Source organism: Chaetura pelagica, unplaced genomic scaffold (genome assembly GCF_000747805.2).
Source record: "Chaetura pelagica isolate M959 unplaced genomic scaffold, ChaPel_1.0 scaffold132, whole genome shotgun sequence".
In the NCBI taxonomy this organism is placed as follows: Eukaryota; Metazoa; Chordata; class Aves; order Apodiformes; family Apodidae; genus Chaetura; species Chaetura pelagica.
In genome coordinates this window covers 1,423,059-1,435,679 of record NW_009952709.1, presented here as the reverse complement: position 1 = coordinate 1,435,679, position 12,621 = coordinate 1,423,059, and the positions used below count along the sequence as shown (strand labels likewise).

Genomic DNA, 12,621 nt, shown 5'->3' with positions numbered 1-12,621 from the left:
CCTACACGAGTGAATCAGGTGGGAGATGTCTGGATTGCTCCAAGATGCTCAAGACAGTGGTCGGTATGAACCCACACACACCTGTCCTGTCCTTTCCCTCCTTCCCAGCTCAGAACCAGGCTCCCATGGATCCACTGAAGGCTCAGGGTGGGTAGCACTTGGTACCTGCTGCAATCTTCCTGGCCCTGGCAGCTCCTTGGCACAAAGACCATCTAGGCCAGCCGTGCTCCCCAGCCACAGCCAACAGCACCAGGTTGTACCAAGAAGAAATCCTCATGGGGAGGGCTCCTGTGCTCCAAATAGCATCTGATTTATGAGACTAATAAACGATTTGTACATTTTCCAAGATTGCAAAGCAAGCAGAGCATGCTAAAGGCAAACAGACAGCTGCATTTATTGTATTTGTTTAAATTAAAGGGTAGAGTTTAAAGATGGGGTCCAATTTTGCCACTGCAGCATGACTGCAAGACACCACCCGTGAGGCCTCTGGAAAGCAAAGCTTCCTCTGCCATTTTTGCTGGCTTGGCAAGCACCTAATTACAAGCCCATTTTAAAATGTCACCTCAAAAGTCTCATTATTAGAGTCTGTGGAGAAGGAAACTCTGGAATCCAACTCTAAATTCACTGCAGTGGGATTGTGGCACTGCTGCTCAGTGGCCTCATGTGAAACCAAACAACCCCAAGGTTTGTTGACACAAACTGATGTAGGAAGTGGCAGCACTTGTCCCCGAGTGCTCACAGCCAGGACACTGCAACACTAAAATGACACTGCTGATAAGCATGGCCCTGCCAAGCCTTCACACCCAAGTCCACTTCCCCTCTGCCTTTCTGCTTCCACCCAATACTTCAAACCTATCAAGAAAGAAAAGATGGGCAGCTGCTTCTTTGGGAAGAAAGATAAGAAAGAAACTGCTACCTTAGGATCTACTAGTGCTCCAGCCTTGATAAGGTATTTCACAGTTTCCAGATGGTTGTTTTCTGCTGCTTCCATCAGTGGGGTCCTCTGGTCTTCAGAGCAGGTGTCAATATTAGCACCAGCCTGTTAGGAGGCCAAGGCAAATACAAGGACAATTACAACCATTACTGGTTAGCAGAGAAAGGATGTGGGAGTAGAGATTTAGTAGTAAGGTTTTTTTCCTGAAATTTAGCCACATTAAGCAGAGGGAGGAAAGAAATACAAGCAGGAATGAAGGCAGTCCAACTTGGCCTGATTTGGAAAGCAGCACACACTGCCTGCCCTCTCTCCTGCCTTCTGCAGCCAGAACCCAGGACACAAGGAAGCCAAGAGCTGGTGTCAAATAGCTCTTGTTGTTAAGACATTTTCTACTGCTACTTTTTGGATGTTGTCTGTGTACCAATTGGAAAAAATCAGCCTCTTCCTTTTCCCAGCAGCTCTGTTTTCCCTGGTCTATCATTTCTACAGACCCAATGAACAAAACAACCAGCCCTTCCCAATGTCACCAGCAGTAGGAACAACTGGTTGCAACAGAGGTGGCAGCTGCAAAAAAATGCTGGAGATGGGCTCCTGTGGAAGTCAGCAGTCATGTTTCTAGAGAGGTCTCAGAATACGTTCAGCTCAACATGAAGTGAAGAGGACCAACACCTTGCTCTTTTCCAAAACACTGCTGTGGCATGTCTTGCCTGCTTTCACTTTTTGGCTTAGCTCAGTAACCCACTCAGTACTTAAAAGCAAAAGAAAATCTCACAGACAGCACAATTCCTGGCAGGCCACCCAGGCACACACCCCTGGGAAGCACAGGCCTGTTTGCAGCACAGCTGACTCAGGCTCACCTGGCACAAGCAGTTGGCCCCATTGCTTCCAGGTGCCTCCCACTGAATTCATTTGTTCTGATGACTTTTAAATAGCTAGAGCTATTTAAACCAGGCAGAGAAGAGGCATTTCAAGTTTAACAAGCTGTGGACATTCCCAGCCAAATCCTGTGCTGCTGCAATAGGCAGACACCAGGGAAGAGACAAGAACATGAAGGATTCTGGAAACAAACCAAGGCTGCTGACACTCAGTTCAAAGTGTTTGTGGCATCTCACACATTTTGCTCCTTTCACAAGTCACTCTGTTGCCTTCACGTGCAGTGGGGGCAGCAGGGCAGGCCCACAGCTGCATTTCCATACAGCACTTTGAAAGCCTCTTGACTCCAGATGCTCTGACACAAGGTCCCAGCAGGCTGGTTTCCAAACACATGGCATTGCTGCTTTTGAGAAAGGCCTTTAAGGTTCTCCAGCCACACAGGTTAAACAAAACATCCTTCCAGCCACTCCAGACAATGTAGGCCAGTACAAAAAAAGGAAAAATGTTAACTTCTTAAAGCCTCTTTTCTTTACATCATTTTGGAGTGGGTTCAATGAGAGCACCCCTGTGTCTGTGAGCATCTTCCCTCAGTTAGGACACAGATCTCAGCCAATAAGCCAAACTTGCACCTTTCCTTCTCATATGCAGGACATTTACACTGGAGAGGAAAATCCTGCTGGAGTTACTCAGGCTTTGACAGAAGGCAAGACAGAGCCTGCTGACTTCCAGTCTCCAAATCCTACCTGCCTTCATTACAAAGAGCAACCTGGCAGCAGCTTTAGCCTGCCATGGACCAGCCTGAGCTGGCACACCTGGCAGTGCCCTGCTCTGCTGCCTCTGCTGGGGCAGAGGCTCCCACACAGTGCCCTGCATCAAAGCTTCACATGCTCCTTGCCTGGACAGTGAAGCTTCCTTGGAGAACAATCTACAGAAACATCTTCAGACGTCCTCTAAGACCTCACACTACTTCCCAACACTCCTCCCTCAGCAAACCCTGAGAATAAGGTTTTTACAGGAGAGACATTTCAGTGCTGATTTCCAAGTGTGCTTTAGCCATGTGGGGCAGGAAACCAAAAACCACAGATAATTGCTTGTACAGAAGAACATAAAGTGGAGACAGACCTGAATCAGCATATGGCAGATGTCCACGTGGCCAGACTCAGCAGCAGCATGGAGAGGGGTTCTCTTATTCTGATGCTCCATTTTAAAATTAGGGTCAATTCCATCCACTGCAAAACAGAGCAGAGATGCTTTCAACCACGAGTCAGAGATTAGAAGAAAGTGTAACAGGAGAACCAGGTCTGAACTAAAAGCTTTTAAAGGATGAGTTCCCAGCCCATCCTCAGCCCTTCTCACAACTCACTACACACTGAAGCCAGGAAGCTCCCAAGGAGTCCCATGGACATATGATATGCAAGAGCCCACAAGCCAAGGGCTTCAGATATACCATGGCATTTAATACCTTCAAGGCATTACAGCTTCTACTCAGGCCATCTCCCTCAGGTTCATAACTTTTCTCTCCATGCAACAAAAACAACACTGGTGACAGAACTTGCAGCAACAGGGGAAGGGGGGATGATTTTAAACAAAAAGAGAGGAGATTGAGACTAGAGATAAGGAACAATTCTTTTATGATGAGGGTGGTCAAACACTGGCCCAAGTTGCCCACAGAGTTTGGAGGTGCCCCATTCCTGAAAACACTGCAGGGCAGGTTGGATGAAGGAACCTGATCTAGCTGAAGATGCCCTTGCTCACTGCAGGGGGGTTGGCTTAGATGACCCTTAAGGGTCCCTTCCAACCCAAACCATTCTATGAACACCAAAAGGATAAAAAGTGGGAAAAAAAAAATGCTGCTTAAAGCAACACAGGAGCTGGAAACAAGAAACAGTCAGTACTACCTGGCCTTTTCTTCTCACCACTATTAACTGCAATTAGTATTTGCAGTGCTCACTGCATCCCTGCAAACACAGGCCTACAAAGTGGATGGAGCTTCTCCTGACACGAGCTCAGGATCTGGGCAGAGATTCTCACAGCTGTGCAAAGACTGGCAGATGATGATGAGAGCCAGACAAAGATGTCTGGGCATGATAACATGTTGCATATGATGAGGCCATAGTTAAATATCAATGAATAACACTTTTGTACTATTGAAGACAGGAACAATGAAGCTAACACTTGCTGGAAGGAAAAAAAAAGAAGAATCTGATAAATGAAAAGAACAGAAAGCATCCAAAAATGTACTGCAAAGTACTGGAGTGGAAAGGAAATGATCCCAAGGACATATTGTGTCCTTCCAAGGGGGAGATTCCTTGGAAATATCTGTGGGTAAAAACAAGGTCAGCAGCTCAAAGTCATCTGGTGACAGACAACTATGGATCCCCAAAACCATCCCTGTGTACTGAAGGGCTCTTGCCTTCTGCTGTCTTGCAGAAGAGTCTCAGCTGAAGCTGATTCCCATCTTTTTACCTCTCTACTGGATGCAAATACTCAACTATCCCATTGCACAGGGATGAAAAGTTCTGTTGGACTGGAAAAATCCCATGTAGGTCATCCTGGGACAGGAACAGCTTCTCTGGATAAAACCATGTCCAGGTGCAGAAACATGCTGGGAGCAGGTCCACATTCCACAGCAAGATGAAGCCACTCCCAGTGACACAACACTTGCAGAAGTGTCTTTCTCCTCCAGCTCCTCAGAAGGGGCAGTAGGGAATATGATGTGCTGCCATGCTGGGAACTGGACTCTGGCAGCTGCCTGACAGGAGCTGGAGGTGACACAGATGCCAGACACACAATGTCCTGGGAAGGAGCCACCTACCCAACATAAGCAGGACTTTCTGCAGCTCTCCTTGCCTCGCAGAGAAGTACAACTGCTTTGGGTGGAACCGTAATTTCTTGGGTCTGCAGAAGTGGGGAAAAGAGGCAAAATTAATACTCTCTGAAGAACACTGCCAGCACCTCACCCCACCCCACTGCCCCCTGTGTGTGTGACAGAGTCTGTTCTCATGGTGCAGCTCCAGAGTGCCAGCAAAACACAGGAACAAGTCTCCAGAAAAAGGTCTTAAAACCTCCAGCTACAAGCACAGCCAGCCTTGTTCTACTGAGGGCTGCACCTACTCAGCACCACTGATCAACAAATCCTGTGTCTTACTGGTATGCATGGGCACTCCTAGGAGTTCCAGCTGCAGTTGAAGGGCCAGGGAAGCACTAAATCCTCCAGACAAACCAGGATGACATTTAGAGCCACAACTGTTCTCCTGAATCAGTCATCACTTGGGGATGACAAATGACTGAAGTGAACAGAAACCAGTCTGAGTGGGGCTAAAACCCAGAGAAGCTAAACCTCAGTTTTCTCCAGGTTAAGCAACTTTGCTGGGAACTGGAGAGACCCAGAGGTTTTCTTACTTTTCAGAGTCCAGGGCAATCAGGGCACTTTCCAGAGTTTCTTTAACTGGCCCCTGGGACAGGCTAGTAGTAGGCTTTGGAAAAACTGAAGACCCAGCCATGTCAAAGCCCTCAGCAGCAGAACTTTCTGGCTTGTCTTCCTCTGACAACCGTGTCCCAGTGCCACTGAAAAGAGACAGCCAAGGCACAACCATTAAATATACACAACAGTGTGTAACCTTATGCCAAAGAAGAAAAATAAATGGATTTTAAAGCATAAGTGAAACTGAAACATAAACTAATATATTTTACAGCCTTTTCAGTAAGAACTTGCCCCAAAAAGGAGCTGCACAGCCCTATGATTACATTTTTCTATACTCTGTCCTGCAGGACACCCAGGAACATGGGGCAAGTCCTAAAAGCCACCAGAACAAGATCAGATTGGATGGGAAGTCAGAGCACTGCTTGATGCAGTGCTGGCTTAATGTGTGTTCTCCTAAGTTTTCATCCTTCCTTTAAGCTTGTGCCCACTGGTGCAAGTCAGGAGCTACAGCCTGATATGGCACGAACTCCCTTGTCACTTAGCACACCTGGCAACATCAACTCCTCCCAATATTATTCCATTCCTAACAATAAGAGAAAGGAATGGTTTTAAGTCCTGATCCCCTCCTATCCCCCCAGCTCACCCCATGGCTGCTCTGCTCTTCCCCAACACAGCAAGCAACACAAACCACTCCTGCAGCAAGTGGAGTTTGGCTTGTCAGAGCAGCACTGGAGAGCACTCTGCTCCATCAGGAGGAGCACAAGCATTCCAATGGAAAGCAGGGTCTGGCCTGAGGTTTGAGATGCCCACGTGCTCCCAAGCTCACCTCCCTGTCGTGGTATCAGCCCTTCCCTCCACAGCTGCTGGTTTCTGCTGCTCGTAGGTCAGGGACACGGTCGAGGTTGTGTCAGCTTTTGCTATTGTCACCTCCTTGGCCTTGGAGGCCTCTTCCCCACAGTGTGGGCAGTAGCTCATGTCGTTGACCTGGGAGGCACAGTTCTTGTGGAAGCGGTGGGAGATGCTGCTCTCAGGCTGACACTCCATGAAAGTGCCCTAAAAAAACCACAGAGAGGGAATTCACACCGTGGTCACCAGGTGCCTCAGCCCTGCTACGCGCTTCATCCACGGACCTCAAACACTTCCTTCATCACCACTCCTGTCCCTGGTGCTTCCAATACAGTAAAGCAAGCACTGCCACTTCTTGAGAAGAGAACAAAAATCAAGGGAACGGGGAAAAGCTCCATGGTTAGGGACTGCAAAGCAAGTTTTTTTTAATTGTGCTCGGGACACAGAACCAAGAAGTCCCCATTTCCAGCTCCTTCCTCTAATGCTTGACGTTCTCACTCGTGTTTCTAGAAGTGCCAGTGTACTGTAAGGATGCCCCCAAAACTGGAAAAGAAAACTTCAGACCTCTGTGCCAAGGAGACATTAAAACTACCTGACAAAGCCACACACAAACCATGCAAGGACCTACATGAATACCATGAAATCAGTTGCTAACCCCAATGTCACCTAAAGCATCTCTGCCCAGCCCAGCCCCACATGCTGCTTGACCCCGACACCGTGGCTGAGTCTGCTCACTCACTCAACCACCTTGGGCAACTTTGCTTAGAATTATTTTTCCTTTCCAGACAAGTCTTTCAAATTGAACTGAAGGTGCTCCTGAACCCTCTGTCCTGGGATGTCAGTGCTGCCCAAATCCCTGCTGTGCTCTGTGGTAGGGACAGCACTGACCAATGTGCCCAGGTTCACCTGGGTGAACTACAACATGTCACTGAGAGATGTCTGTGCATGGAAGGGAAGACTTCTGAATTCGTGGTCCTCCCAAGCAATCTAATTAACCCAATTTCAGCTTTGCAAAAGGTCTTGAAGGGTTTTGAGGATTTTTATCCTTTAAATGATCTTTGACTCAGCATGAGAACCCAGGATGGCTCCATTTATTACAAGAACGCTTGAGACTACTGTAGCATCTTCCATTGAGTCATCCTGAAGAACACCAGCACCAGAGAATTAAGCCTCCTCACCACCTTCAGTTGATATTTTGCAGCTTTACCAACAGGCAAACTGGGAGGCTGACATCTTAAAGGACTGAACCAACACAAGCTTCAAGTGACAGAGGTGGAAGAAGCAGCAGGAGATCTCAATCACTGCCTTGCTCCAGTGCCATCACTCGGGTTCCCTGTCTAAACCATCATGGGCAGGCAGGAGGACACAGATCCATTTACAGGCCAAGCTCACACCATTTTTGATGCAATTGAACTGTACAGAGAAATCATTTAAAAAAACCCAACACACTCTTGTTCCAAAGAAATTCCTAAGGCAAGACTTCCATCGTGTGAAATCCCAGTTGAAAACCCTTCAGTGACACCCCTTGGGGTCTCCAGGAAGACAAAGGTGACGATTGCAGCTACCCTCACACACATTGCTGTTGAAAACACCTCCTGACACGCTGTGGAACGAGGTGGAGCTGATGCCAGGAAGTCAATAAACCCTTTTAGGTACCACCTCTACCTTCAGCTCTTCCAGCTACTGCGACAGGCACCCCCTTCCCTAGATTTGAGAGCACGGACTTACTGCAGTGCAAAAGTATCCACAGCCAGGGCAACACTGGTGTTTCACCATCCTCCCTCTATGGTCCTCACACAGCACCAAAAGCTGGACTTTGTTAGACGGGCGCATCAGTTCATACTTAACCACATTGTTTGTGCATCGGCCCAGCTGGAACAGGAGAAATTAAAGGAAATGAAATTACTGGAGACCAAAAAAACCACTCTCTGTGCTCGTGTGGAGGAAGAGTTTTGGGTTTTGCATGCTGCCTTGATGAGCCCTGGCTTTTTCACAGTGATTCAGATGCGTGCCAGACAGCATTAGCAGTGCAGCAGGAAGCTGTGGAAGCTGCTCTCAGAGGAAGAAATGCATCATTTACTAACTAACATGCATGTGGACCCTGAGTTGTTTGTTTCTTGCAGGAAAAAAAACAACAACAACAACAATCATCACTGGAAACAGGCACCAGCCAAGCAGCAGCAGAAGGGGCAGTCCCAGGGGCCTGACTCACACAGCACACACTCTCCTTTGGCCAGGCAGAGCGGGTGTCGGTGACCAAGAGCCCCAGACCATACACACGAAATCTTGTTACTGTTCAAAAGTGTAAGTCACAGGAAGATAAAGGGAAAAATAATTGCTCCTTGTTGCCAGAGAAGTTATCGTCTGTACTGGATCCAGCACTGGCCCCTGCCCAGACCACAGGGATGAACAGCCAGGCTTTCACGAGAGCTCAACTGAAGTCACATTTGGAGCATGTTTTCTGAAGGATTTCACCTCTAGGCTTAAAAAGCTGCCTCCTTGTGCATGTCCTTGTCCTGTCAATGCCAGCAGGCTCCCTACGTGGGGCTCCACTTCCCAAGCTTGTGACTCACTCTGCTGTGTCAGGACGACCAGAGCTTCCTTGGGCTGCCCCCTCACACAGCTACCACATGTTCACATCCCAGTTGCCACCTGCTAGCACGACAAGTCCCTGTTTGGCTTCTGTAAGTTCCTCTGGCCTTCCCCAGGTGCTTGGCAAAGGACACTTCATAAACTAGAAACATAAATGCGAAAGGCTGCCCCAAGGAAAACCCTCTACCAAAATCACCCTGAGGAGTCAGCCAGGCACACGCTGCCTGCTCATCACCAACACTGTCCCTCTGACCTGCTGAGGTCTGACTTGCTGCTTTTTCTCAATAAAACTAGACTCATTCTCTAATTATTTTTTTTAACTCCACGTCTTGTGCAGAATCAACAACCCTACAGAAAAAGAGACTGGATTTTAACCTAGGCTCAGCACTGGTCCCTAGCATCTCTGCTCCAACTTTCCCAAATTCCAGCTGCAAACACTACCTGTGGCACCTTGGCTAAACTGATCACCACTAACACAGACCCCAGGAGCTGCAGGAGGGGGTAGGAGAGGACCACTGCAGTGATTTTTACTTCTGAGCTGAGGAAATTTGATGAACACATGAAAAGCTGCGCTGTCCCTGTGAGGAAGCCCCTGCATTATGATGTCACATTATTTGTTAGAAACTCTAAAAAAAGTACAAAGTGATTAATTGCTATTTTCCAACCATTAGAGAGTGCAGCAGGGTGCTCATAACTCTTTATATCGTTCTCCAAGGACATGACAGTCTGGAGAACCCACTATTCACATGCAGAATATTCTTACAACACCTGAGAGTCACTTATCCCATTATGACAAAGAATCTCCCATAAAGCAAGGCTTTTGCTGCTCCTCTCTCTGATTTATCCAGGGACACACCTGTCAAACCAACACCTACACAAGCAGGAATCTCTGATAAGCCTTTTGTTCATTTAGGAACCCTGGGGTCTCCCTCTCTCCTGCCAAACTCCAAGGCATTCTCTCTTCAACAAATCACTTTTGCCATGTTTCAGATATTTTCTATAGGTACCAGCACATACTGACAGAAGTAAAGCTGAGCTGCAAACCTGATCATTCTTTTCTCCCTCCATCCACCCTTCTCCTGGGATCCTGCAGGAGAACCAGGGATATTCTCACTCCTTGTCCTACTACCAGCAAGAGTCAGAGCGCTACAATGTGCCTGTGGCTCAGCTGAAGCTCAAAAGAAACCCAAGTGCCTCCCTGTAAAAGAAGAATCTACTGAGTGTGTTCCTGTCCTGCAGGCTCACTTCCAGACTCTGGGAGGGAGTCACTTCTGCCACTTAGTCCCACACTCCTGGAACCAGTCAAGCCCATTGGCCCAGCTGTTATCAACTGCACTGGGTCCTCTCATGTTTCCTCAGCCAGACTTGGAGGCTGTGCAGGGCTGCCAGGACATGGGAAGCTTTGTAACAGAAGCCTCTTGGGAGGGGAGGAGGAGAGAGGAAGGCTGGGGCAGGCTGAGCAGGTGCAGGACAAGCCAAGTTCCCAGAACCCAAGAGCTGGCTGTGGAAAGGTTTGCATCCGCTCCTTCGTAGTCAAGGGAAACCAGCTCCAAGCTTCCTCTGATTGGATCTCCTCACTTTGATGCATGCTGATGTATTTTAGCCCACTTGGCCTGAAGTGTGTTTGTTACATCAGATGGAGCCACACAGGCCAGGACAAGCAGGAGAGATCCACCCAGCAGCTCTGGAGGAGCAGCCCACACCAGCTCTGGAGGAGCAGCCCACACCAGCTCCCTTCCCAGTGCCTCCAACCCCGCGGCAGGTGCGGAGCGCGGCTGCTCCCGGCTTGGGGAACCAGGTGCTTGTCCTGCCATTCCCACAGGATTCCCAGGCTGCAGAGCCCCTGAGTGACCTGACACATGTTCCCAGCACAGCTTTTTATTCTTTATGTCTTTGTCCTCAGTAAAAAAAAGTCTGTGAGAAGCTGAAGGACAGGCTCCTACCTCGTTATCCACACTCTCCGTGGCCATGCACTGGTTGTTGGCTAGTGTGGTGATCTCTCTGCTCTTGGGGGTTTCCATTCGACAGCTACAGAGGGGCACTTCCTGAAGACCATCTACTTCCATTACTTCAGGACCATTGGAAAGACCTGGAATACAGAAGACCAGTAAATCAACTCTGAATTCTTCTCCAGGAGCAACAATTAGTCTATCAACACCACCCATCTCCTCTGGCATCTTCCCGTTTTGAACTGCTTTCAAGGCAATATTCAAACCCTGTAAAAAAGACCCCTTTTTCACACCAGCTGGAGTTTGCAAAAGCATCCTGTACTTTTCCAAGTCTGGCCACACTCCTGATGACTGTGCTGAAATTGAGAATAATAAGTTAAGAACAGCTTACTCTGAGAAAAACCTCAACAAGCAAAAGTACCAATGAGGCACAGATTTTCATCAGCCTGTCTCCCCTCCCCACCTGCCCTAAAACACTCTGCTCTGGCATCAGAAAACTTGTAGGAAACCACCCATAGTTGGAAATTTGAATAATTAGTGGAGTGATAAATAGAGAAGATCAGGAAAGCACAAACTTCTATTTGCAGAGGCTTGTTACACAGATGGGAAAACAAAATTCCTGTGACTATTTGGTCTCAGCCAACCAAGAACTATTTATTTTGGAAAGAGAACAAACCAGGGAAAAGAAAGCAGCAAGATGCTCAGATGTTATTTTGCCTTCTCCTCATCCCTTTCAGATTTTGAATATTTTCAGACCTATTTAAAGGTGAGTAATGGCTTCTGAGGGGGCTCATTGCCAGGTATGGGGGCACAGTGGGAATGTTCTTGTGACTCCATCAGACTCAATCACTGGGTTACCCATGAGTGCAAAACACTAGCCTAGCAGCAAAGAGGTTACTTTTAGTCCCACACTCCTAATCCTCCCCAGTTGCAGCATCTCTTTGCAACTTTTTCATTACAGAAGCAAACCCTCAAACCTTTGCCTTTAGATTGGTTCACCTCTCAAACATTCCCTACCCAAGTCTGCTATAGGATTGAGTCCCAATCAGAAGGAAGCTCCCTAATCCTTTTTAAGCTTTTGATAGTTATTTTGCTGCAGAGTTTCAAAGATCATCTTCATTCCTGAGGGAGATTCCTCTTCACTCTCCCCCACAGCATCCTGCCCATGGCTACAACCCTATCAGCCAAGCACAAGCCCCTTTCAGCTGGTAAAGAGTTTCCTTCAGCCAACAAGTTGCAAGACCAAGCCTGGAGAAAGGACAGGATGTTTCAAGACACACAAGCAGAGGGAAAGTCCTTGCAGTTTCTCTGTAAAATCCTGTCAAGATCTTAATGGTTTAAGAGCTTTTTCCTGGATGACAAATCACAAAGCTCATTCCTTGCCTTCCAAGCTGTCACTTTCTTAATCTTTTTGACATCCAGACCCCGTGGGGAAAGCATCCCTCACCCATCCTGACCCTCCCCCGGGGGCAAACACTCCCACCTGCTCTTTGATGTGCTTCTATCACCAGAGCCAGACAACCTCTGAAAGCAAGAGAGTGATGGGGGGAGAGATGGACAGACAGTGGACCTGAAGCAAGTTCAGCAATAGGAACAGTACCTGGGGCTGAGCAGCCAGGAACCAACGCTAGGCCCTTGTCTCCCCAGGGCTGAAAAAGAGGATCCTGAGGGGCCACTACAGAGATCTAAAATCCTAATCAGTTTCCTCCAAGGAGCTGCTGAGTGGGATGGGGAGAAGCTAAATCAGGATCCTTCAGGGAAGAGAGGGGAGCTAATGAGTGGGAGAGAGGCTGGGCCAGCACCTTGGATCCTGTGCTGGGTGCCTGCCCCAGCCAGTGAACTCCAGCATCACCATCTCCATCCCATCACAGAATCACAGGATGTCTTGGGTTAGAAGGAACCTTAAAGATCATCCAGTCCCAACTCCCCTGCATGGGCAGGGACACCTCCCACCAGTCCAGGTTGCTCCAAGCCCCATCCAACCTGCCCTTCAACACTGCCAG

General features: G+C 48.2%; 1 protein-coding gene across 1 annotated transcript in view; it reads right to left on the bottom strand.

The window, feature by feature from the left end:
* The window catches only part of EHMT1 (euchromatic histone-lysine N-methyltransferase 1), a 63,196-nt gene that overhangs the window by 19,237 nt on the left and 31,338 nt on the right, over nt 1-12,621 (bottom strand). Inside the window, exons 10-15 of the mRNA XM_009994313.1 lie at nt 10,613-10,758; nt 6,058-6,284; nt 5,210-5,374; nt 4,623-4,705; nt 2,930-3,036; nt 917-1,039 (exon numbers count right to left, since the gene is read on the bottom strand). Coding sequence (XP_009992615.1) covers nt 917-1,039; nt 2,930-3,036; nt 4,623-4,705; nt 5,210-5,374; nt 6,058-6,284; nt 10,613-10,758 — 851 coding nt within the window. The remainder of the gene's footprint in view (nt 1-916; nt 1,040-2,929; nt 3,037-4,622; nt 4,706-5,209; nt 5,375-6,057; nt 6,285-10,612; nt 10,759-12,621) is intronic.